The sequence below is a fragment of the Taudactylus pleione genome, unplaced genomic scaffold, assembly GCF_031769625.1.
Source record: "Taudactylus pleione unplaced genomic scaffold, aTauple2 ptg000479l, whole genome shotgun sequence".
In the NCBI taxonomy this organism is placed as follows: Eukaryota; Metazoa; Chordata; class Amphibia; order Anura; family Myobatrachidae; genus Taudactylus; species Taudactylus pleione.
The window spans coordinates 8,093,176-8,120,123 of NW_028284881.1; the positions used below are offsets into that span (position 1 = coordinate 8,093,176).

Genomic DNA, 26,948 nt, shown 5'->3' on the forward strand with positions numbered 1-26,948 from the left:
GGGGCTGGAAAGTGGGTCTCGGTGTAGAGTGGGGACTGGACAGTAGGCTGAAGTTTTGCCTAGGGTGCTGAGACACCTTGCACCGGCTCTGCTGCTTATATTGAAATTGCTTATTACATAAAATGCTTCTAACAAAAAAGCGAAATGACATTGTAGTGCTATGCTGCTCCTTACTTGATAGGACAGGTAGCAGGGTAGAATAACAAAATAATATTACAAGTTACCAGGGACATATTGCTGCTGAGACATTGCACAATCAGATAGATATTGGACAGCTGGTCAGTATTTAAAAAAAAAAAAAAAAAAAATAGAGATGTTTGTTTCCACTTTCCAGTAACAAATCTGTAACTGTCCCCGGAATTCAGGCAGCATTAGCAAGTGAAATACTATCATTTCCATTGCAATGAGCAGATCTCAGAGACCCCTCCATATCCACAGTCCATGTCAGTGTGTCACATGATGGGCAGGGAGTGTGAGAGCAGGCACGTCACATGATCCCATCTCTGCTCATCACCAGCCTTTGATCTTGCTCAAAAATCATGTCGGGAGGAGTGTCGGCTCCATGTGCAGTGCTTGTGGTGCTGCTAGCCTGCAGCATCGTGCTGCAACACTGCTGTGCACTGCACACCAAGGGTTCCTTGTCTCTGGACCAGATCACCTTCTATAAGGTAATGAGGGGGCTACAGTAACAGTCCTGCCCATTCATGTCCATTGCCTCGACAAGCACGCACTGCATGTATTATGGCAACACTATAATATGGTGGTGAAAGGGAAACGTGTGATAGGACAGGACAGCACAGCATAGCATAGCACCCTTATGCTGATGTATTGTGTACTATTATTTATCTGAATCTGAATGTAAATGTGTAAAAATTGAACTTCATGTTGTATATTCCATATTGGCTACAGTGTTAGTGTTTTATGTCTGTCTAATAGATGCATGTGTTTGCAGGAATCAAGCTATATAGAGAGGAGTTATTTATTTGTATTCATTGTTTTAGTGTTTAGTTAGTGTCATCCAATTCTGTGCTACCTATGTAATTATTATGTATGTATTTAATCATTAGACTGTGGGATTTGCATAATACAGGTTCCCCATAGCTAAGAAACAAAAATTATGGGAGAACCAGGACAACACACCCTTTACAGCTTGACCAATCAAATGAGGCCAAGTGTCAAGTGCCTTTTACATGATTGGTAGATAGAGGAAAAGCCCTCATATCTGTTTTGCAAAACTTGAAGGAATGTGAAAATGTTGTTAATATACAGTTTTTAAAATTAAATAAATAAATGAACAAATTAGGATGGATTTTTTTTATGGGGTTCTTTGTAAACAAGTTATCCACCACATACTTATTTAAGTTCAGAACATATTTTGTAAAAAGTATTTAAATATTTAATTGAAAAAACAAATACAAAACAAAATGTTTGCCTAGAAGGCATCCCCCATGCCATAAGATGGGATCCGGTCATAATACCGACAGTCGGGATGCCGGCCCGAGAATGCTGGCTCCGGAATCCCGACACCTGTCGGAATCCCGACACTTGTCAGAATCCCAACACTAGCATCCCGACGGTAAGTACTGAGTTTAGGAGGAGGGTCAGGTGTCGGTATCTAAATCCTGTCTTGGTGCCGGCGTCAGAATTCTGATAGCCTGGATCCAAGCACCGGCATCTCATACCCAACCCCATAAGATTACCTACCATCCTGTAGTCACATGCAGTGGTGTCACAAGGTGGGTGTGGGCCATCCGAGGGGGTGACACCAAAATAGCAGAGCTGCTCTGCTATTTTGTTGTCACCCCCTCGGATGGTGTCTCCGAGCAGCACTGATGGATGACACACACGTCATACACTGTGCTGGGAGAGGCTGGGGGCTGCCTAGCAGCTCCCAGAGTGTGATGTGTAACATTTTCAGGGATGACCATGTGCCAAGCCTTGAGACTATGCACTCTTTCAACCACGTGCCTTGAACGCATGTGAGAAGTCCGTAAGTACCGCACTGGGTGTCACCACCCATACTGACATCACTGGTCGCATCCCATGAGACCATGCAAATTAACTGGTCTATGAAAATATATATAAATTGGGACAAAAAGACAAAAAGAAACCAACCACATGACTTGTAGTCTGTCCAAGTGATGTATGGCTATAACTAAACCGTGCTCACTTTGTACTCATTACCATGAGAAGATTCAGAACAAATGATGGGAAAAAATGTTCTACAGTACAGAATACAAAGAGGGACAGTCATAAATTCAGGTTAAAGCAAAGTTTCCATATATTTGTAGTATAACCCAATTTATTAATGTTTTACATTCTGCACAGTAGTGTTCCAAATAGTCGCTGCACAAAGATTGTCATACACAAAGGTTGTTATACACAAAGGTTGTTATACACAAAGGCTGAAATCAGGGCTGACAGTTGTCCTAGAGAGGGTGGTGGAATGGTGCTTTGCCACCGCCAGAGATGCAGAGTGCCTGCTCCTATTCACTGCATCCAGGGCCGGTGTAAGGTCTCTAGTAGCCCTAGGCAAAGCTACATAAATACCGCCCTTGCTCCCCCCAATACCATCCGCTCAGCTCGCCCCATACACACCTACTTCAGTCCGCCAGTCGTATACATTCACAAGTCAGACTAGAGGCTGTGTAAAGACGTGCCATGAGAAAAGACACTCATGCACACTAAAAAACAATGCAACTCTACCAACCCTAATTCCCAGTACTGGAGTTTCTTCAGGTCGTACGAGCATAACACAATCCTGACTCATATACACAGAGTTACACAGACACACATAAACAATTACACAGACACATCTAAACAGACATATGTAAACCATACTTGCCAACTCTCCCTGATTGTCACGGAGACTCCCTGAAATAGTAACAATCTCCCTGATTCCCTGAAGAGTCTATCAATCTCCCTGATTGCACTTTAACCCCATTATGAAGCTGTTAATAAAATAAACCTCAGATACAGTATATACATTCAAATGGGATCATTAGAATCATTTAAGGCACAATGATCCCTATGGCTACAGGCATTTTCTAAAAAAGTATCAGTGTGTTTTCATCAACAAGTAGCTCTTACTGCTTTGGGGCCCGTTTACATTTGGTTGTAAATCAGGTTTATGGCGCCTCTCACATGTATCAGTACACGTCCACTTTATCGCCACGCTCATAGGTGCTGCTTTCACAATCTCCCTGAAATGCTTTTTCAAAAGTAGGCAAGTATGATATAAACACAGATACAACTTACACAGACACATATCTAAACAGACACAGGCTGGGGCAATACAATATCATTTAATATCCCTCACCCCTTATAGATTGGAAGTTGTCACTGATAGGGGACTGTTACATTGCAGGAGTCAGTGTTGTATCCTCTGCTGGGAAGCCCCGCCCCCTGCTGGGACACTGCCACATCCTTCTAGTCATCCTTCTGTCTACAAGCAGTTAAGCTGAAATACTGACTGAGAGGGGGTCCTTGAGGGAGAGTGACCCAGGACATGCCCCCCAGAGCCCCTTTCTGTGACCCATTACTCTTACGTCTGGGAGGCGGAGCTCCTTTCTGGCTGGGAGGGAAGAATAGGTGCTGCAAGAGCAGGAGAGGAGACGGCTGGTACTCAGGAGAAGCTGCAGTGCTGCTGCTGCACTGGTGCTGTACAGCACACATGTAAATAAGGGCAAGGGAGCTTAGAGCAGGGAGAAGTGTTTAGATAGCGCCAGCTGCGTCTAATAAGACTCGCAGCTGCCTGTCGCAAGCAATGTCACTCTAGAAGAAGGATGTTTCAGAAACTTGTGGTAGGCAGTCTCAGCAGCGCCCCCCTAGTGGCCAGCACCCTAGACAGCTGCCTAAAGCTGCCTAGTGGTAGCACCAGCCCTGACTGCAGCCGCATGACATCTAACATCATACCGCAAAAAGGAACCACCAGGACTTGAGGAGGGGGGGGAGGCCGACACACACAACACCACCCGTATCATCTATTGTGCTGGGTGGCACACATCATGGCGGGTTCTTTGTTGGACTCTGAGAGGAGGAGTCTCTGGCATAGCGCAGGCAGCAACTGTGCATGGCCGCGGCTGAGGCGGAACTAGTTCCACCTACCAATACAAGTGGCGGAACACAGTTCTACCTTGTTCCAGGCCACTTTAACCCCTGGTTGAAATTATAACAATAACAAATAGTTTATAATTCTGGTCTCTCAGTACCATTTCTCAGGGCCTGATTCAGAGCCGCACATAATGCTGATCATGTTCACAGACTTGAACAATTATTTGCTACTACGCATGCACGAAAATCCCTAAAAACGTGTACAGCACATGCGTTACACAGTGTGTACACACATATGGGTGTTATGGACGTTTCGCTGAAGTGTTAACATACTAAGGGCCTGATTCATTACGGATAGTAACTGCAACAGCTTACGCAGATCGCCCAATAGTGCATACTGTGCATGCGTATGCACCGCAGTGTGCGTGCGTGAGTTACCATTGCAATCGCACTGTGATCACCTACACAGATTGGAATCCGTCGCAGAGTGAGTGAATGGCTGTGAGCCTTTGGGGGCTGTGATGGGGGAGTGGTTGGAGAAGCGCAGGTGTGTCTGTCCATTTGAACGCCATTGCATGAGCATGCATAAATTGCGAAGGCATACGCATCTTGAGTACTCACTGCATGCCACAAGGTTACCAATTTCTGAGTAAGGTCAGACCTGTTGTAATTGTGTGAGGGGCTGATGTTACTCGATGTTCCCGATGTATACGCAGGACTGCATGGTATTATGGATGTGTGAAAGCGGTAGTGGGCGTCTATGCTGGCTTTGCGATTGAAAACATTAGCATATTTTCGCAGCAAGTCTGTGTGCGTAATCGCAGCTGTGATCACAATCGTGATCCGTAATTAATCAGGCTCTACTCAGACAGAAAATCACCACCTGCCATAGGGCTGTTGCAAGTTTCGATGGTGCGACCGATGGTGGCGTCCCATGCAGTATTACAGCACCTACGGGCGCTCATAGTGGGTGTCTCAGTCCTTGCACATTCATGCACACAGATGTTCATCGGGAATGGAGCAGTATTTACATAATGTCGCAAACCTCTAAATCAGACCCTCAGTGTCAGGCTATATATTCTCGTTTCTGTGACTAAATCATATATTTCCAGGAACTCTGCACTAGTAATAACAACAAAATGTAAGGTATTTAAGCTATTTGTTTTAAATGAAATAATTCAGACATTGAATTCTAGCTCCAGGCACAGGATTATTTGTAGAGCTATTGTTATCATATGTAGGGTTTGATGGCAACAGACCGGTTTAATAAATGCTGTAAATCCCTACAAGGAAGTGCAGTTTGCATGTTAAGTCTGTGTTGTGTTCATTCTTTTTCATGTCTATTATTGCCAATCATAAGCATAATCAGAATAAGGTGGATATAAGCACAAATAAAACTAATGCAAAACTTGTTGAATTTTAAATACCTCCAGAAACACTGCAATAAAGTGTTCTTCAGTTAGGACAGAGAGAGACATAGGGGCTTATTTATTAACATTAGTTTTACTAAAATAAAGTGAAACATATGATGACTATCGCCAGCACTTTGGAATAGACACTCAAATACGATGGTTAGTACATCTTGCATTTAGACCCTGCAAACCACCAGCGATGTCCAGCGTTTTGGTGTAGAAGACAAACACGATTCTTAGTAAATTTACTTGAAATCTATATATTTTTCATGTAAGAGATACAGTAGTAGTTGGGGTTATTGGCGTCTTGCAAAATAGCATTTCCCATCTTTTTTTTCCTCACAGGTTATCCCAAAGAGCAAGTTTGTGTTGGTGAAGTTTGACACTCAGTATCCGTACGGAGAAAAGCAGGATGAGTTCAAACAGTTGGCAGAGAGCTCGTCTACCAGCAAAGAGCTTCTAGTGGCTGATGTGGGGATTTCAGGTAAACCTAAACTGATGCACAGGAAATAGCTGGTATTGGCAATAGCAACCAAGCAATCAGACTGTCATTTAAAAAATTAAAGCTAACGGTGAACTTGTTGCTGTGAGTATCACCAATATTTTCTTGTGTGACAGTTTTTATAAATAAAATGTGCCGGTAATATTCTCCTCAGAATTGTACTGGTCAGAATTGAGCCTCTGTTTCTGCCTCTTCTTGTGAAAGCACAACCTATAATGGGCAGAAACTTTCAGAGCTTGCTGCATACAGGGACATCGCAGCCCCGTAGATTCCTGTGGCGCGGGCTGTGCCGTAGTGGATATCTCCAAAATTTGCTGCGGACCCTTTTTTATACAGAAAGGGAAATGTATTGCAGTAAATCTACCATTTTCAGATTCACTACTGAGGGTTTCTCAATCCTAGGCCATTTTACTGCTTGTTTGCTAGTCACATTCCAACATCAATATCATTATCTTTTTTTATGCAGTACGCAAACAAATTACAGCTCGTTTTTTCCCCAGAAGTCTTTGCATTTACAGAAAATATCATTAGTCTTTTTGCTCCTTCTAATACGTCAAATAAAATGTATCCCAAATGTGCAAAAAAGTATTTTTTTTCTTGAAAATGAACTAAAAGCAAATGTGTATGTTTCAAACAAGAGTGCCATGACCCACATGGGTTCGAGACAGTATGGGGGCATAAGGCACAGTCAGACATTCCACATCTATAAAAAAATGTTTTTTTTTCAAAGAGCAGGATGACATTGTCTGGTGATCACAAGACAATAACTGGTAAAGGGACGCATCATTTCAAAGAGGGGATTCCCCTCTTTTAAATTTGTGGGCATGGTAATTATTGGAAGCCAGGTTGGGGAAATAATAATAATAATAATAAGTGTATTTATAATGCGCTATTCTCCATCAGGACTCAGTCACTTTCTTCACCCATCCCTGGACTACATTATTTTTCTGTAGTGTAGGGATTCATGTCTGTGAATAACACTGATGACCAGACATTAGCTTTCTTGGGGTTCCTAGTTCAAAACAAGGGACCTCCCCTTTTTCAAACAATGGTGCCCCTATCACTATAGGTCCTGGAATAGGGGAAATAGGGAACATAGAGCCCACCCCCCTTTCATTACTTGCTGTTCTGTACTCTTGCTCACTTCCTGCGAACCTTCCAGCTCACACCACTTGTCACTGCTATTCTGTAACATGGGGAGCAGGTAAGCTTTTCTTTTTCTCTACGGCACCTGTAGCGGCAGACCACAAGTGGAATTTGTCATATGCAGCCATAAAATACAGTCAGGTGCATAAATATTGGGACATTGACAGAATTTTCATATTTTGGCCTCTATTCACCACCACAATGGCTTTGAAATGAAACAAACAAGATGTGCTTTAGCTGCAGACTTTCAGATTTAATTTGAGGGTAATTACATCCAAATCATGTGAACGATGTAGGAATTACAACGGTTTCTATATGTGCCTCCCACTTTTTAAGGGGCCAAAAGTAATGGGACAAACTAAACAATCCTAAATCTAACTTTCACTTTTTAATACTTTGTTGCAAATCCTTTGCAGGCAATTACAGCCTGAAATCTGGAACGCATAGACATCACCAGACGCTGGGTTTCATCCCTGGTGATGCTCTGCCAGGCCTCTACTGCAAATGTCTTCAGTTCCTGCTTGTTCTTGGGGCATTTTCCCTTCAGTTTTGTCTTCATCAAGTGAAATGCATGCTAAATCGGACTCAGGTCAGGGGATTGGCTTGGCCATTGCATAACATTCCACTTTTTAGCCTTAAAAAACTCTTTGGTTGCTTTTGCAGTATGCTTCGGGTCATTGTCCATCTGCACTGTGAAGCGCCGTCCAATGAGTTCTGAAGCATTTGACTGAATATGAGCATATAATATTGCCCGAAACACTTCAGAATTCATTCTGCTGCTTTTGTCAGCAGTCACATCATCAATAAATATAAGGGAACCAGTTCCATTGGCAGCCATACATGCCCACGCCATGACACTACCACCACCATGCTTCACTGATGAGGTGGTATGTTTTGGATCATGAGCAGTTCCTTTCCTTCTCCATACTCTTCTCTTCCCATCACTCTGGTACAAGTTGATCTTTGTCTCATCTGTCCATAGGATGTTGTTCCAGAACTGTAATGGCTTTTTTAGATGTTGTTTGGCAAACTCTAATCTGGTCTTCCTGTTTTTGTGGCTTATCAATGGTTTACATCTTGTGGTGAACCCTCTATATTCACTCTTGTGAAGTCTTCTCTTGATTGCTGACTTTGACACATATACACCTACCTCCTGGAGAGTGTTTTTGAGTTGGCCAACTGTTGTGAAGGGGTTTTTCTTCACCAGGGAAATAATACTTCTGTTATCCACCACAGTTGTTTTCCGTGGTCTTCCGGGTCTTTTGGTGTTGCTGAGCTCTCCGATGCGTTCTTTCTTTTTAAGAATGTTCCAAACAGTTAATTTGTCCACACCTAACGTTTTTGCTATCTCTCTGATGGGTTTGTTTTGATTTTTCAGCCTAATGATGACTTGCTTCACTGATAGTGACAGCTCTTTGGATCTCATATTGAGAGTCGACAGCAACTGATTCCAAATGGAAATGTCACACCTAGAATCAACTCCAGACCTTTTACCTGCTTAATTGATAATGAAATAATGTGGGAATAGCCCACACCTGTCCATGAAATAGCTTTTGAGTTGATAGTCCCATTACTTTTGGCCCCTTAAAAAGTGGGAGGCACATATAGAAACCGTTGTAATTCCTACACCGTTCACCTGATTTGGATGTAATTACCCTCAAATTAAATCTGAAAGTCTGCAGTTAAAGCACATCTTGTTTGTTTCATTTCAAAGCCATTGTGGTGGTGAATAGAGGCCAAAATATGAAAATTCTGTCAATGTCCCAATATTTATGCACCTGACTGTATATGTGGATGACGAGTCCCACTCATTTCCAGTAAAGGGGTTCAAGTATTATTTTGCAAACATAAAAGAAAAAAAAAGTCTCATGATATGTATACTGGAACATGGTCTCAGGGGTAAGCAGTCGGGAAGCCAATGGACGCAATCCCAACCGCCGGCATCCCGACTGTCTAATCCCGGCAAGGTACAAATGACAGGCGTCGAAATCCCAATGCCTGTCATTTTACCTACGCTGAGCCGACGCCCGGCATCCCGATCGAAGGTAAGCCGGGCATGGACAGCCGCGGGGAAGGGAGGGTTAGGTATAGGGTTCCCGGGGGGGACTTAGGGTTAGGCACCCCCCTGGGAGGGTTAGGTTAAGGCTAGCGAAAGGGGGGGTTAAGGTTAGGCACCCCCGGGGGGAGGTAAGGGTTAGGCACCCCCCGGGAGACTTAGGGTTAGGCAGCGGGGTGGGGGGGTTAGGTTTAGGCACTTAGAGGGAGGATTAGGGTTAGGCACTAGGGGGGAGGTTAGTGATAGGTACCCCTAAGGGAGGGTTAGGGTTAGAGGGGGGGGGGGGAGATTATGGTTACTTACCTTTAGCAGCAGTCAGGATCTTCATCCCTGCCGGGCATGCGCTGTCGGGATTTGAACAATGCAGCCGGCGTTAATACATCCCGATCCCGTTTCAGGATCTATATTCAATATAAAGCCAACTTTACCTTTGTGACTGTTAATTTACCTTTGTACCTGCAAAGAGTGCATCTGGCAGCCAGCCGGCCAGCCAGCCAGCTGTGCAGTATTATAGCTGTGTTGATTTATTACTTTCTATCAAATGGAAGGCAGCCTGACAAAGCTGTGAGGGTGAGCCAAATTCAAACGTCTGCTTCCTTATAGTCACTGCGCATCAGCAATCAGATCCAGCAATCAGATTGTGTTTTTTAAGATTGTGCACTTAAGGTTGCCTACACTGTCCCTTCTCCGTCTTAGGGCCATATTCAATTAGGTGCGAAAAGCTGTTTTTGGTTATAAAGTATCGTGAGTGACGTAATTTTGCCATGCGAAAAGTTTCCTCCGTATTCAATTCCGAAGACTTTTCGCCGGTGCGGAACTCAATGTAATGGGGCCGGCGAACAAGTTTCGCCTATGAATAGGTGTCGAAAAAAAGTGCAGAATTGGGGTTTTGGGGTGCAAACTTCGGAAACCCCCCCTGCAGTCTTGGGACAGTCCCCCTAAGAAAGATAAACTGCATCAAAAAAAGTTAAAAAAATACTTTAGATCTCCCCAAACAAGTACTTTCATTTTGGGGGCGAAAAAGTCCAAAGTTGGGGGACAAATTTAAAAACTAGTGAAATAGACTCCAGGTATACCCCAGGTGTTTTTAAGTTTTCAGGTTCTTGCGGCAGGTGGATTTTTAAAGTTTTTCAAAACTTCACTTTAGCAAGTTTAAAATATGCTAGCACCCATTTTCGTGTACCCCAAATTTGCTGGGACTACTTATTTTCAGCAAAAAAATATGCTAAATGCTATTCTTCACCACTTCTGCAAAGAAGCTAACTAGCAGATATTAAGAGCATTTAAGTACCCCAAATACTTTCATTAGGCCTATTTGGGGGTATCTATAGTAATCCCCAATGTCAGGCTGATTTCCCCAAATCTGACAGAACTTTTCGCCAGATCCAAATTCGCCAGGTCCCGTTTTCGCCGATTTGTAATTCAATACGGGGATAAGCAGGGACGAGTGCAATACTTTTTCGCATGGAAAATCAGCGATGTCGGCGAAAAGTCCGGCATGCGAAAAGTACGGGACTTTTCGCGTCTAATTGAATATGCCCCTTAGTGATAAAGCATTTTCCCAACACAGTATACATTGTGCATAGGATTTCACAGAAGAGGTGTTTTAATGTTATACAACCAGATGGCTCATTTAAACAATGAAAAGCATGTATACACTGCTTGTCATAGATTGCACCATTTACTGGGACACTTTTCTCATGTCCCCAGAATATATTTAGTGTAGGGGTGTGCACCGGCCACTTTTCGTGTTTTGGTTTTGGATCTGGATCTTTCTTCGTGTTTTGGATCTGGATTGGTTTTTACCAAAACCACCCTTCCGTGTTTTGGGTTCTGGGTTTTGTGTTTTGGATCTGTATTTTTTTGAAAAAAAGCATAAAAACAGCTAAAATCACAGAATTTGTAGGTTTTTCTGCTCCTATGCTATTATTAACCTCAATAACCTTAATTTCCACTCATTTCCAGTCTATTCTGAACACCTCACACCTCACAATAGTGTTTTTATGTCCAAAAGGTTGCACCGAGGTAGCTGGATGACTATGCTAAGCGACACGAGTGGGCGGCACAAACACGTGACCCATCTAGGAGTGACACTGCAGTGGCAGACAGGATGGCAGTTAGAAAAACTAGGCCCCAAACTGTACATAATGCAAAGAAAAAAAAGAGGTGCAAGATGGAATTGTCCTTGGGCCCTCCCACCCACCCTTATGTTGTATAAACAGGACATGCACACTTTAACAAATCAATCATTTCAGCGCCAGGGTCTGCCACACAACTGTGGCTGAAATGATTGGTTCGTTTGGGACCCCACAAAACAAGCTGGCAATTAATGTGTCCCTGCACAAACTGGCTCTACGGAGGCAAGATGTCATCCTCATCCTCCTCATCCACCGATTCCTCACCCTCTTCAGTGTGTACATCCTCATCCTCACAAAGTATTAACTCGTCCCCACTTGAATCCACCACCACAGGTCCCTCTGTACCTTCTGGAGGCTGGTCTCCCTGGAAGAGCTGATAATTCATTTTGATGAACATCATCTTCTCCACATTCTGTGGAAGCAACCTCCTACGCCTTTCGCTGACAAGGTTCCCGGCTGCACTAAACACTCTTTCGGAGTACACACTGGAGGGGGGGCAACTCAGGTAAAATAGAGCCACTTTGTACAGGGGCCTCCAAATTGCCTCTTTTTCCTGCCAGTACAGGTATGGACTGTCTGACATGCCTACTTGGATGCTGTCACCGATGTAATCCTCCACCATTCTGTCAATGGTGACAGTATCATATGCAGTGACAGTAGACATGTCAGAAATTGTTGCCAGGTCCTTCAGTCCGGACCAGATGTCCAAACTTGGTCCTGCCTGCCCTGCATCACCGCCAGTGGGTTGCTTAGGATACCTAAGTTTTTTCCTGGCAGCCCCAGTTGCGGGAGAAAATGAAGAAGGAGCCGTTGACGTGTCACGTTCCGCTTCAGCTGACAGTGTGTTCACCAGCAGGTCTTTGCACCTCTGCAGGCTTGTGTCGGCCGGAAAGAGAGACACCACATAGGCTTTAAACCTAGGATCGAGCACGGTGGCCAAAATGTAGTGGTCTGATTTCAACAGATTGACCACCCTGGAATCCTGGCAAAGCGAATGAAGGGCATCATCCACAAGTCCCACATGCCGAGCGGAATCGCTCCGTCTTAGCTCCTCCTTCACTTTCTCCAGCTGCTTCTGCAAAAGCCTGATGAGGGGAATGACCTGACTCAAGCTGGCAGTGTCTGAACTGACTTCACGTGTGGCAAGTTCGAAGGGCTGGAGAACCTTGCACAACACGGAAATCATTCTCCACTGCGCTTGAGTCAGGTGCATACCCCCTCCTTTGCCTATGTCATAGGTGGATGTATAGGCTTGTATGGCCTTTTGTTGCTCCTCCATCCTCTGAAGCATATAGAGGGTTGAGTTCCACCGCGTCACAACCTCTTGCTTCAGGTGATGGCGGGGCAGGTTCAAGAGTGTTTGCTGGCGCTCCAGTCTTCGGCACGCAGTCGCTGAATGGCGAAAGTGGCCAGAAATTTTTCGGGCCACCCAAAGCGTCTCCTGCACGCCCCTGTCGCTTTTCAGAAAATTCTGCACCACCAAGTTTATTGTGTGAGCAAAACATGGGACGTGCTGGAATTTGCCCAGATGTAATGCCCGCACAATATTGGTGGCGTTGTCAGATATCACAAATCCCCAGGAGAGTCTAAGTGGGGTAAGCCACTGGGTGATGATTTCCCTCAGTTTCTCTAAGAGGTTGTCGGCGGTGTGCCTCTTACTGAAACCGGTGATACACAGCGTAGCCTGCCTTGTAACGAGCTGGCGTTTCTGAGATGCTGCTACTGGTGACGCTGCTGCTGTTGCTGCGTAAGGTGATACATCTACCCAGTGGGCTGTCACAGTCATATAGTCCTTAGTCTGCCCTGTTCCACTTGTCCACATGTCCGTGGTTAAGTGGACATTGTGTACAACGGCATTTTTCAGGACACTGAGGACACTTTTTCTGACGTTTCTGTACAGTCTCGGTATCGCCTGCCTAGTGAAGTGGAATCTAGACGGGATTTGGAACCGGGGACACACTACCTCCATCAATTGTCTAAATCCCACTGCACTAATGGCGGATACCGGACGCACGTCTAACACCAACATAGCAGTCAAGGCCTCAGTTATACGTTTTGCTTCAGGATGACTGCTGTCGTACTTCATCCTCCTCGCTAAGGACTGTTGGAGGGTCAATTGTTTAGTAAAAGTAGTGGTGTTCCTACTTCCTCTCTGGGATGATGAACGACTCCCAGCAGCAGCAACAGCAGCAGCGGCAGCAGTAGGCGTAGCAATGCAGGATCCTCCGGAGGAATCCCGGATAGGAGAGTCAGTCATGCCAGTGACATGGCCTGCAGGACTACTTCCGATCCTGACTAAGGAGGAAATTGACGAGGAGGGAGTTGACGGTGTGGTTTGCAGGCGCTTGGATACAACAGGACAACGGGATTTAGGTGTCCCTGGACTGCTTACGGTCTTAGCCAAAGTTTCTGAACTTGACAGTAACTTTTTATGAACGCGCTGCAGGTGCCGTATAAGGGAGGATGTTCCTAGGTGGTTGACGTCCCTACCCCTACTTATTTCACCTTTACATATGGTACATATGGCAAGACAGTTGTTGTCCGGATTTGGATAGAAATATTGCCAGACCAAAGAGGTGGAATGTTTGGTCTTCTGCCCAGGCATGACCGTGATGGGCTTTTTCATCCCACGGACAACAACTGTCTCCCCCGGAGCCTGATTTAAACAAACCACATCACCATCAGAATCCTCCTTGCCAACTTCCTCCTCAGCGCCAGCTACACCAGTATCCTCATCCTGTTGTACTTCAACAGTGACATCTTCAATTTGCATATCAGCAAGTGGACTGTGGGTGCTCCTTTCAGCACTTGCAGGGGGCGTGCAAATGGTGGAAAGAGCCACCTCTTCCCGTCCAGTGCTGGGAAGGTCAGGCATCGCAACCACCACCACACTTGGACTCTCCTTGGGGATTTGTGATATCTTCTTAGAAAGCACAGTTCTTCGCTGTGCTTTTGCCTGCTTAACTCTTTTGATTTTTTTAGTGGGAGGAGGGCTTCCATCGTCATGTGAAGCTGAACCACTAGTCATGAACATACTAGGGATCGACCTTAGCCGTTCCTTGCCACTCCGTGTCGTAAATGGCATATTGGCAAGTTTACGTTTCTCTTCAGCTGATTTAAATGTCTTTTTCAAGGTCATTTTCCTGAACTTTGCCATTTGGGATTGTATGTGCCCTCTACTATGACATTGGGCATCGGCCTTGGCAGACGACGTTGATGGCATGTTATCGTCTATGTCATGACTAGTGGCAGCAGCTTCAGCACTAGGAGGAAGTGGTTCTTGATCTTTCTCTATTTTATTTTTATCGGAGAAAGTTTGGTCCTCCATTTATGTTATATCGATTTGATATATACGTGCGGCTAAACACAGAAAATAATTTTTTTTTTGGTGTGGACTGGAGTGTACTTTCGGGGGTTACAGCACCCTTAACGGTCAAGCCAGCCGGCCCTTTACTTATGACACAGGCGCACGCTTGGCACTACTTTGTTGATGCACGTGCGGCTACTGCGCACACAATTCACAAACACAGAAAATAATTTTTTTTTTGGTTTGGACTGGAGTGTACTTTGGGGGTTACAGCACCCTTTAACGGTCAAGCCAGCCGGCCCTTTACTTATGACACAGGCGCACGCTTGGCACTACTTTGTTGATGCACGTGCGGCTACTGCGCACACAATTCACAAACACAGAAAATAATTTTTTTTTTGGTTTGGACTGGAGTGTACTTTGGGGGTTACAGCACCCTTTAACGGTCAAGCCAGCCGGCCCTTTACTTATGACACAGGCGCACGCTTGGCACTACTTTGTTGATGCACGTGCGGCTACTGCGCACACAATTCACAAACACAGAAAATAATTTTTTTTTTGGTTTGGACTGGAGTGTACTTTCGGGGGTTACAGCACCCTTAACGGTCAAGCCAGCCGGCCCTTTACTTATGACACAGGCGCACGCTTGGCACTACTTTGTTGATGCACGTGCGGCTACTGCGCACACAATTCACAAACACAGAAAATAATTATTTTTTTGGTTTGGACTGGAGTGTACTTTGGGGGTTACAGCACCCTTTAACGGTCAAGCCAGCCGGCCTTTTACTTATGACACAGGCGCACGCTTGTCACTACTTTGTTGATGCATGTGCGGCTACTGCGCACACAATTCACAAACACAGAAAATATATATTTTTTTTTAGCACTTGGGGGAGCACCCCTGATGGACAGAGCACCCCCTGGACAACACTACAGCACCCCTTTAGGACTGGGACACTGCACAGGACTTTGGAGTGGACACAGCCCCTATGGAGAACTGACTGCACAACACAGTCCAGCCAGCCCCTATGGACTTTGAAGTAGTGGACACAGCCCCTATTAACAACAGCAGCACAGCACAACACAGCCAGCCCCTATGGACTTTGAAGTAGTGGACAACAGCAGCACTACACTACACTACACTACACAGCCCTAACTCCCACCCTCCCTCTTCACTGTCCACAGCCGAGTGAGAAAATGGCGCCGACGCGGGTACCTTATATAGGATCCAAAACCTGCGAGACTCGGGATGATGACGTTTTGCCTCGATTTCAGATCCGAGTCAGGCGGGAAAAGTCGAGCCTGACTCGGATCTGCCTCGGATCGGGGGGGCTCGGGGGGGTTCGGATTTCAGAAATCCGAACCCGCTCACCCCTAATTTAGTGTCTATCAGATTTAGACTAAATACAATCTTAACTTATTTGCCTACTTTCCCAGAGTGCCTGGAGACTCCAGAGATAGTAGACCAGTCTCCCTGTTCTGCACATAATTATTATCCTTTATTTATATGGCACCAAAAGGGTTCCGCAGCGCCTAACAGAGTACATAACTAATTGAGCACAGTGTCTTGTAGGACAAGTACATGGTATATAAACGTTGCTGCAACAGCTGTCTCAAATAAGTAGCATAGTGGCAGAAGTCAAGGTTTAGGTGCCGTAAATAATAGTAAGGGAAGGAAAAGCACATGGGGGAAGAGGGCCCTGCTCATGAGAGTTTACATTTTAAAGAGTAAGGGTAGGCAGACAGGTGTGACACAGATGGGGTAGATAGTGAGCATGGGATAGAGCGTTAGGATGAGAGATGGAAGACTTTGAGTTAGAAGTGGGTCTAGAGGTAGAGAATTCCATAGGTAGGGAGCAGCACTTGCAAAGGCGGTTGTGGGAAGAAGTAATCAGATGGCATGGCAGGAGAGGCGGTATTCATTAGCGGAGCGAAGATGGCGGACGGGAGTGTGAAGGGAGATAAGGTCAGAGTGGGAGAGGAATGGGTAAGTGAGTGTGAGAAGCTTGAATTTGGTTCTGAAAGGGAAGGGGAGCCACTGCAGGGCTTGTAGGAGAGGGGAGGCAGATGTAGTGCATTTGGAAAGGAAGATGAGCTGAGCAGCAGTATTTAGGACAGACTGGAGAGGAGAGAGATGGCAGTCAAAGAGGCCAGATAGGAGGAGCTTAAAGTAAACCAATCTGGAGATGACCAGTGAGTTGATGAGGGTCTTACTAGTATCCAGGCTGAGAAAGGGTCTTATCCTGGAAATATTTTTGAGATGGAAATGGCAGGACTGCGACGGGTTCTGAATGTGTAGTTTGAAGGAGAGGGAGGAGTCCAGGATACTTCCAAGACAGCGCACTCGGGCTAGAGGGGATGGTTGTGCCATCAATAGATAATGAAATAGCGGGAAGTGAGGTTATGCGGGAGGGTGGGATAATAAGTTCAGTCTTAGACATATTCATTTTAAGAAAGCGCTGGGAAATCCAGGAACAGATAGCAGAGAGACAGTTGGAGATAAGAGTGAGGAGTGAAGGGGGAGAGATCAGGGGAGAAAAGGTATTATCAGCATAAAGATAATATTGGAGGCCAAAAGAGCTGATGAGTTCATCGAAAGAGGATGTATCGAGGGAGACTAGGAGGGGTCCAAGAACAGAACCATGGGGCATACCTACTGTTAGTGGAAGTGATGAGGGGGGGCAGAGTCATGAGAGGTAAGAAGACAGCCATGTGAGGGCAGTATCACGTAGACCAAGGGAGTGAAGGATTTGCAGGAGGAGGGGGTGATCCACAGTGTCTAAAGCAGCAGAGAGGTCGAGAAGAATGAGCAGAGAGTAATGGCCATTGGGCTGGAAGCAAGGAGGTTATTGCTAACTTTATTGTGGGCAGTTTCAAGGAGTAGTGATAGTAGAGGAGGTAGAAGTGGAGAAGATGAGAGCAATAAGTTAAAGAGAGAAGGTTATGGTCAGAGATGGGGAATGGAGAATCTCTCCCTATTGTAGATGTGGACAGTCTGGTGGTGTAATGCAGTGAGTTGCAGCATTGTGTGGTGGTTAGTAATTCATGGTGACACCTCCCACCTGTTTCTTCCCCTTCAACATCTCCCGTGGGCCCAGATAAAAAGAAGTCACCAAGTAGGACTACTATACAAAACCACAAGCACTAGGAAAACCCTAAAAAATGTAAAAATGTACCAAACTTTACAAAAGTTCAATAGTGGTTACAAAAAGTGTGACTGGGGAATTGGCTTAAAAATGGAGGAAGTTGGAAAAAACCCAAATCTATTATTACATTATACTTCTAATAAGTGGCAGAACTACTGCTGGCTCAGAATGTCTTAAGGGCAGATGTCTGTTTTGACATTATTCAGCATGCCAGTCTAATGATTTAAAGGGTTTGTTTCTCTGATGAGCTCCCTTTCTGCTGAAATTAACAAACACAATAATGTCCTGGAGCCTTTGCTAGGAGTTAGCTCAACTTTTACAAGAATTAACGAGTTGTCTGCAGGATATTGTTTGAATGAAAGAACAGATAATCAGCTTCTAGCAAGATTGGTTACTTAAAATAAAGAGGCCACCTGTCGTTATAATTTGTTACTGACTACATATAGCGTTTAGTGCATCTGTCCTCATGTGCTCCTAGAAGAGCATGTTGTAAATACGGAAAGCCTTTGAGCATATAATAGATTTTACTTCACATATTTTACAACTTATTTACACTACCTGTCCAAAGTTTTAGAACAACCACATTTTCCAGTTTTTATTGAAATTTCCACAATTTAATGAGTCAGGTCAGTGTGTATCACTTCACACTATGGGCCTGATCAGAGATGGACACTAATGCGATCGCAGCTGCGATTTTGTATGGAACACAGCTGCGAAAATATGCAAATGGTTCAAAAGATCACCCTAGCATAGGGACGCCCACTGCTGCCTTCTTATCTGCGTACGACGTCGCTTACCTGTGTAAATATGGGTAACATCGATGCACATCGAACGGCCATCTTACCCTTTAGGCAGGTCTGACCAGCCGCAGACTCGGAAGCTCTCCTGACATGCTGAGAGACTATAGAAAAAAAAATTGTTGATACAACGTACAAATAATAACAAGTAAAAATGATCAGCTTTGAGTCAGATGACTAGTACGTTTCTTATAAGAATTAAGATTTAATAAACATCCAAACAATATACATTAATAAGGGAATAGAAGCAAGTAAACATAACATTTGAAAAATGGTACTATAAATAAAACAAATAGATGAGGCAGTTTCAGGCTGTATTATAAGATGAGACTATGGGGCATATTCAATTAGGAGCGAAAAGTCCTGTACTAGGAGCGAAAAGTACTGCCGGACTTTTCGCCGACATCGCTGGTTTTCAATGTGAAAAAGTATCGTGCTCGTCCCCGCTTATCTCCGTATTCAATTAGAAATTGGCGAAAACGGGACCCGGTGAATTCGGATCTGGCGAAAAGTGCTTTCAGATTTGGGGAAATCAGCCTGACACCCCCCAAAAGATGCACTGACACTGGGGATCACTATAGAAACCCCCAAATAGCCCTGCTGAAGGTATTTGGGGTACTTAAATTCTCTCAATAGATGCTAATTAGCGTCTTTGCACAAGTGATGAAGAATAGCTTTTAGCAGTTTAAGTGCTAAAGTGAAGTTTCAAAAAACTTAAAAAATCCACCTGCCGCAATCACCTGCAAACTCTAAAACACCTGGGGCATACTTGGGGACCCCCCTGGAGTCTATTTAGCTAGTTTTTAAGTTTGTCCCCCAACTTTGTACTTTTTTGCTCACTTTTTCAAAGTAATTTTTTGGGGTGTTAAGTATTTTTAAATTTTTTTTGACACAGTTTACCTTTGGGGGGGCTGTCCCAAGGGTGCAGTATGGTTCCCGCAAGTTTGCACCCCAAAGCCCCAATTCTGCACTTTTTTTCAACAGCTTTCATAGGCAAATCTTTTTCGCCTATTCCAATGCATTGACTTTCCGCACTGGCGAAAATTCTTTGGAATTGAATATGGGGATAAGTTTTCACCTGTTGAAATTACGTCACCGGCGATACTTTTCCACAGAAACTGACTTTTCGCACCTAATTGAATAGGGCCCTATAACTCTTATGTGGATAAATGAAAGTCCTGTTGGGAGTGGGGTCTAAAATAAAGATGTGGGTCCAATAAGGTGGTAATGTTCTCCAAAATGAAGTGGTCCCACAGGTAGGTCACAAACAAATGTCTGGTTAACATGGTGTAAGCAGCAGGCTCCCATCTCTGACAGATATTAGTAAAATCAGTGTGCACTGCTGTAGCAGATGGGAGATCACCAGGCGGCAGTTGGAATCCTCATTCCCCAGAAGGCAACGTGCAGCTGGCTAACAGATGCAGACGCGATGAGATTTCAGTGCCTTAAACACAGAGGTCTCTAACCCAGAATGTGGATACAGAATGTGGATCTGTCACAGGAGTGGTGCCAAGGTCTGCAGACACGCGGGGATAGAATCATTTTGTTTAACAAAATTGAATCAAAGAAAGTTTTTGCCTCTTCAAAGTAGTCAACTTTTGCAGATATAAGAGAACAAGCAGAAACTGCGCTAGTATACACAAAGAAATAATTAGGCATAAATTTAATGTACCGGTCCTAACATCAACCTGCCGGTCTGTCCAAAGCACCCACAGCCTTTCCATCTCCTGGATACTATTAAGTCGCGGCCGCGCGTTCCAGCTCTTGGTAACTTCCCAGCACCTCTCAGACGTGTGGGTCCTAACGGCGCTCCTATACAACGAGTGAGTACAATCCTCAATACAAGCCGTTTTCATTTACCTACAATCTATAACATTCATGCTCCAAATTGAGGTGCTGTGACAACGGATGGGAGGCTTTGTGGTTGCCAGCCTTTAAAGTGGCTCTTATGAGAACTTCTAACCCTGCAACAATCTAATTGATACAGACCATGATATGGACAGCTGATATATTGTATCTACCATAGGCAGATTGATTTCAATTGGGGAACTCAAACAAAAAACAACAAATAAACCCCCTCTTCTTTTTCAACTGTGACAATTTAATTTTTGTACGCTGTACAATATTTGCGTTATTCCGGAACACAGCACAGCTGGACATTTATTATCAGTGGAGAATATTTCACCAATATATAAAATTTTTCAACAATTTTCTACAATTATATATCTCATTTTTTATTTTTTCAATTTTTCATATTCTATTGCTCCTATTGCTCTTCATATTGTTCGCATTTCTACATGTGTTATTTGATTGTGTATTGTATATTTTTATGTTTTTTTTATCTGATTTACATTAAATTCGTGCCTAATTAATTCTTTGTGTATACTAGCGCAGTTTCTGCTTGTTCTATTACCATTTGTGGGGTTGCATTTTCCCCTTTTTTTAACTGCTGCAGATACACTTTAACAGTGTATGTCAAAGCGCCTTGGTACTTTTCCTGTTTTTTTGCAGATATAACTGTCGAACAAAATGGAAATCAAATATTGTTCGGGAACACCGCTGCAGAAGTTCCCACAAACGTGTTACACTTACAGGCTGCTTTACATTCACTCTTCTGTCCAGTCTATCCCAAATCAGCTTGATGAGACTGTACTGGCCATTCTATGATTAAAAGCATACTGTCCTGTTCTTTTCTTCTAAGGTAGTTCTGGAGGTATGTTTTAGGTCATTCTCTGCTGTAGGGTGAACTTTTGATCAACTAGGTGTAGAGGATGTTGCTTGGTGCTGCAAAATGCTGTGGTAGCCCTTTTGGTTCTGGATACCAGTCACTCTGTGCAAGACGCTGACTTGGGATCCAGAGCCTCATACCATCACACTTCCTCCTTCATGTTTAACAGGTGGCGTTACTGAGCATTTAAGCCCAACATTTAGAAGTGCAATGGAGTGTTTTGCTATTAATAGCATTGACCTTTTAAATTCTGGGCTTAAACACACCAGGAACCTGCTGCTCTTACCAGCCGCCACTTAAATAAACCCAACACACTGAGAAACCATTCTGTCACCTACTCAATGATGTAGTGATAAAACAAATTTTGATTAATCGGTCTATAAGACATCGCGGAACTGCCCCCAGCCCAAATAACAGCCACACACCCGCACCTACCCACTGGACATCCTTCTCCAGGATCTCGCAGCCTGGTAATGTAAAATGTACAGATGTGTCCTCATACTCATGTGACTTCAGTTGCACCAGACAGTCCCTCTCAGCGAGCCAGGTCTAATTCGCACAAATAAAACAACTGGAAGTGTCATAACTACTTTGCTAGATTTTCACTGATCATTTTGAAGTGTGACATAGTTCTACGCTGCAGCGTCTGCGGCTTATTCTCATGCTAAGTTTTGCTGTGTCTCATATACAACTGTGTACATGTACAGTATAAAGCTTATTCATGTGTAGATAAAGTCCCAGTCCAGCATCTGTAGTACACTTTGGGCTTGATTCAGCAGCGGACGCAATGCAAATATTTACGCAGATTGGGCGATTATTTTACATTATGAGTGCATGTAAGTCTCACTGCACATACGTCGCGATTGCTATGCGATTACGTGCTCACAGAGGATCCATTCGCAAAGTGATTGTCATGTGGTCAGCATTTGGGGGAAGTAATGAGGGGGTGGTTAGGTGAATGTAGGTGTGTCTGATTGTTTAAACGCCGTTCCATGGGCGTGCATAAATTAACCATTGCAATCGCTTTCGCACCATGAGACCTCTCTGTGTGTGAGGAGAGCTGCAGTGCTTTGGCAGGCATTAGCCTGAACCAGGACCCTTGAGTGGTGTTTCCCTGGGTCTGCAATGTGATGCCGGGCATCTCGTGTCGTATGGCAGATTGAGGCTAGGTGTATGAGGACACATCTGTAGGCAAGAATGAAATAATGACATCTCTGAGGCATAAGGCAATGAGGTCCTGGCATGCCATTATGCTGCATTCTCATTAATATTCTTTCATCTAACAATATGCTGCTTAAATTAGTAAGAGACTGGTATATATTGAAGCAAACTATATGTGATTCACGGAAAAGAATCTGTTTAATATTCATTTTATTTTGCTTTCTTTCACTACAAGGGCCAAATGTATAGTAAACTCTCACACTTTTTAAACTCTGCCAGTGTAATAGAGGGCCTGATTCATTATGGATCGCAACTGCAACAGTGTTTGCAGATCGGCTGATGGTGTGTACTGCACATGCATCAGTTCGCATTGCGAACACCTACGCAGATACAAAGCCATCGCAGATCAAGGGACGGGATGTTAGCGTTTCGGGGTGGTGACAGGGGAATGGTTGGAGAAACGCAGGCGTGCCAGTCCATTTGAACGCTGTTGCATGGACGTGCATAAATTAGCCACTGCGACGGCATACGCAGCTTCAGTACTTACTGCATGTGACGAGGTTGGCAATTTCTGAGTAAGGTCAGACCTGATGTAATTTTGCATGAGCGGCCGATGTTACTCGATGTTCCCGATGTATACGCAGGACTGCAAGGTATTACGGATGTGAGATAGCGTTAGTGGGCGTCTCTATGCTGGCTGTGCGATGGCTTTGTGATTGCAGTCATTAGCATAATTTCACAGCAGACCTGCGATCCGTAGTAATCAGACCCAGACTCTGGGAACAGGCAAACTCGCATGTTTTTCATACTCAAACACCTCTCACGATTTAAACTCTCATCCAGATGTTTTCCCATTTTGAAAATACAACTCGACCAATGTAATAGTGTGTTTACTGCTAAACTCTCACATTTTCTAAACTCTCACCCTAGTACATTTGGCCCCAGATGTATTTTTGTTTGTTTTTTAAATTCTGGTTCATTTCATCCATCATTCTTCCTCTTCCCTTTGTTCTCTTTTGACAGTGTGTATTTATTATTTCTGTGACATTTCCAAATTATGTTATTGTGTCAACTTGAAAAGCTTGCAGTCCAAGGCAGGAAGTAAATAATGTCCCATTCACCCCTTCCTCAAATAAACATTATTAGGAAAGTGTTACCTATCATTTGAACTACAAATAGCATCTGTTTCATCATTAATAGATCTGTCACCAAAGTGGAAATTACAAATATAGAAAATTAGCTTGCTTAAATTACACATTTTCTACTCCTATGTCCCCAATATTCTTTCCCAGAGAGGCCTCATTAGACCCATCCATGTTGCTGACAAACACTTTTATGGTGTGGATGGGATAACTGTATACTGCTATGAAGTCTATAGCTAGCAAATGAATACATGAGGGATACCATACCTCCCAGCATCATTGGTCTCCATCATGGATGGGGGCATCGCCATATCAGGTATTTTAATTAAAGAACAAAAATGCACAAATATAAAGCGCTCTTAGGGTATCCACATTAACACAAAAATGTGTGGCTCTCCTGTTATGTTTTGACTCCATGTCTGACTATCTGCTGGTGTTGTGTCACTAAGGCAGACCTTAGTATCCGGAATAGAGTTTCAGCCAGTCCTTTTTACACCTTGGATGTTTGGGACCAACCAGTTGCTGTTTGCCATCTATGGAGCTTTGTTTATACACTGTTATTAAAATCGGTATGAGATGTTGGCGGCTGAATAGCCCCCGGTTCAAATATCGAAGCTGGAAGCCCGAATGGTACAAAATCACGACAGGGGCAGGTAAGTACACGAAAACCCCTAACCCTCCCTTAGTGGTGCCTAACCCTAACCTCCCCGGGGGGTGCCTAACCCTATCCTACCCACTGTGGTGCCTAACCCTAACACCCCCTTCCCGCACCCTAAACCTAACCCTCCCAGGGGGATGCCTAATCCTAACCTCCCCCAGTGGTGCCTAACCCCCCCATCCCTGGCTAACCGCGCATACTTACCGCCGTCCGGACGTTCAGGATTCTGGCGGTCGAGATGCCGACGCCGGTATCCTGATGTCCTTCGGGGTGGCGGTATTCCAGCGTCTGTATTTTGACTGTCGGCAACCCGCCTGCCGGCAGATAAACTGCATCCCCTGTTATTCTACTTTGTATTGTAAGTGCAAATTGTTATGAAATAGATATTTAAAAGGATTTTCTGCACTACTTGTCTGTTCTCTGTGTCCCTTGTCCTGACCTATGTTGTGGCAAACCTTTTTCTGATCGAGTACAGAGGAATGTGAAGGATTGTACTGTATACCAATTTAGGCATCAGAATAAATTACAATCTAACCTGTCTACTAAACATCTACTGGAAATGTTTTATTCTGATTTAACATTTAAGGAGCATATTATACATATGGTGATTATTATTTCATTTCTTTGTGTGATAAACAAAGGTTTATGTGCACCTTGGCTTTTGTGTTAATGTGGATAACCTAAGAGGGCTTTATATATGTGCATTTTTGTTCTTTATGTATGTTTTGGAGTATTTTTGGATGTATACTCATATGCACTTATTTTAGCTGCATTTTTGGTTTAATTTATCTAAAACTTCCTTCCTCCATAGGCATTTAAATTAGGAAAACACCATTAGATCGGCCCTAACTGTGTGGAGTTTGTATATTCTCCCTGTGCTTGCGTGGGTTTCCTCCGGGTACTCCGTTTTCCTCCCACACTCCAAAAATATACTGGTAGGTTAATTGTTTCCAAACATAAAAATTAACCCTAGTGTGTATGTGTGTGAGCATGTGATAGGGAACATAGATTGTAACCTCCACTGGGGCAGGGACTGATGTGAATGGCCAATTATTCTCTGTAAAGCGCTGCGGAATATGTGTGCGCTATATAAATAACTGGTAATAAATAAATAAAAATAAATAATTTGAAATCCTGATCGCAGGACTGCCCTCTAAAATCGGAACTATAACACCAAAAGAGAAATAGTTGACAGGTAGTGAATACGAGTAGGTCATCCTTGAACAATACAATTGAAAAGGTTATAAGTTATTTATATGATGAATTGGGATTACATTGTTGGGAAAAGAATGATGAACATTACACAAGCTAAATTAATTACATATAACATGGTGAAGTGAAAACTGGTCCTTAAATTAGATCTTATATACAGCAAAGGTTTATGCATCTCCCTAATACAGCTATGAAAGTTTTCAGTGTTCAGCTTTTTCGGAACAGATGTTTTATCCAATCCATGAGCTATAGGAACATGAGCTCTGCTTTCACAAACAAAATGGCTACATCTGTGAATGGTATTATACATTGTAGCTCTGCATGTGGGCATGTCGTAACAAGTGATCATAAAGACACATTGCTGAGATACAAACCCATCATTTCCCTTTTCCTATAACGATGCATTAGTGGTATAGCCCTTCCTTCTGTTCTCAAGGCACCCCAGCAGTCCTTGTTTTCTGGATATCTATGCTTGAGCACAGGTGATTTAATTAGTACTGCATTCATTTTTATTTAACCATCTGCGATCAGCCATGGATATCCCTAAAACTTGGACTGCTAGGGTACCTTGAGAACCGAGTTTGGGAACCACTGCTGTAGAGCATTAGACACAATAAATAATGACAACAATCTCAGGGCTTGTTCTGTACTGTCCTTGTTCCTATACAGATTATGGAGATAAACTGAACATGGAGTTGGGAGAGCGCTACAAGCTGGGCAACGAAAACTTCCCATACTTCTACTTGTTTGTGGATGGTGACATTGACAATCCTATCCCTTACACTGGAGTGGTTAAAACAAGCGCGATCCAGCATTGGCTGAAGACTCATGGGGTGTATTTGGGCATGCCGGGTTGCCTGGAAGAATATGATAAATTGGCCAGAGAATTCCTAAAGTCCATAAAGAAAGAAGAGAGAAATGAGCTACTGAAGAAAGGCCAGGCTATGCTGGCAGATGTTGGAGAGCAGGAAGAACAGTCTGCAGAGCAATATATAAAGATCATGAGCAAAATCTTGAACCAGGGGGAGAACTTTGCTAACAGTGAGTTTGAACGTATCACAAAACTCATTGACAAGAATAAAATGAGTGACTTTAAAAAGGAGGACCTGCAGAAGAGGCTCAATATTCTCAGCAGCTTCCAGAGCCACCACCAAGACAAAGAGGAACTCTGACCGGGGCTTCTGGTGCTTGTATCCTAACAGCATTTCTCCACATTCCATAACCAGTCAGAGACTTGCACCACATATTATGGTCTATCAACAATATATATATATATATATATATATATATATATATATATAGAGAGAGAGAGAGAGAGACTATATACTGTATATGAAATAGTATTGCATTGCATCAAATGAGAATATTATGTATTTGAAGAATTTATCAATACATATGTATGTATAGAGAGAGAGAGAGAGAGAGACTCAAACTGACGGCAGCACTCCAGGGACTTGAGAAAGAAGTAACGGTCATAACGTACGACCCAA

At 43.8% G+C, this 26,948-nt stretch overlaps 1 protein-coding gene across 1 annotated transcript; it reads left to right on the forward strand.

Moving 5' to 3' along the window:
• Window positions 1–539: 539 nt before the first annotated feature.
• On the forward strand, window positions 540–26,637 carry ERP29 (endoplasmic reticulum protein 29). Its single transcript, XM_088449093.1, has 3 exons — window positions 540–668; window positions 5,811–5,949; window positions 26,128–26,637. Exons 1-3 carry the CDS (start codon window positions 540–542, stop codon window positions 26,628–26,630), a joined length of 771 nt encoding a protein of 256 aa, XP_088305219.1. The 3' UTR covers window positions 26,631–26,637.
• The last annotated feature ends 311 nt before the right edge of the window (window positions 26,638–26,948 follow it).

Bases quoted from the DNA above. Each gene is read 5' to 3' on its own strand.
- ERP29 (XM_088449093.1), top strand. From the start codon at position 540: ATGTCGGGAGGAGTGTCGGCTCCATGTGCAGTGCTTGTGGTGCTGCTA. The intron at 669-5,810 runs GTAATGAGGGGG...TTTTCCTCACAG, and splicing joins ACCAGATCACCTTCTATAAG to GTTATCCCAAAGAGCAAGTT. The intron at 5,950-26,127 runs GTAAACCTAAAC...GTTCCTATACAG, and splicing joins GGCTGATGTGGGGATTTCAG to ATTATGGAGATAAACTGAAC.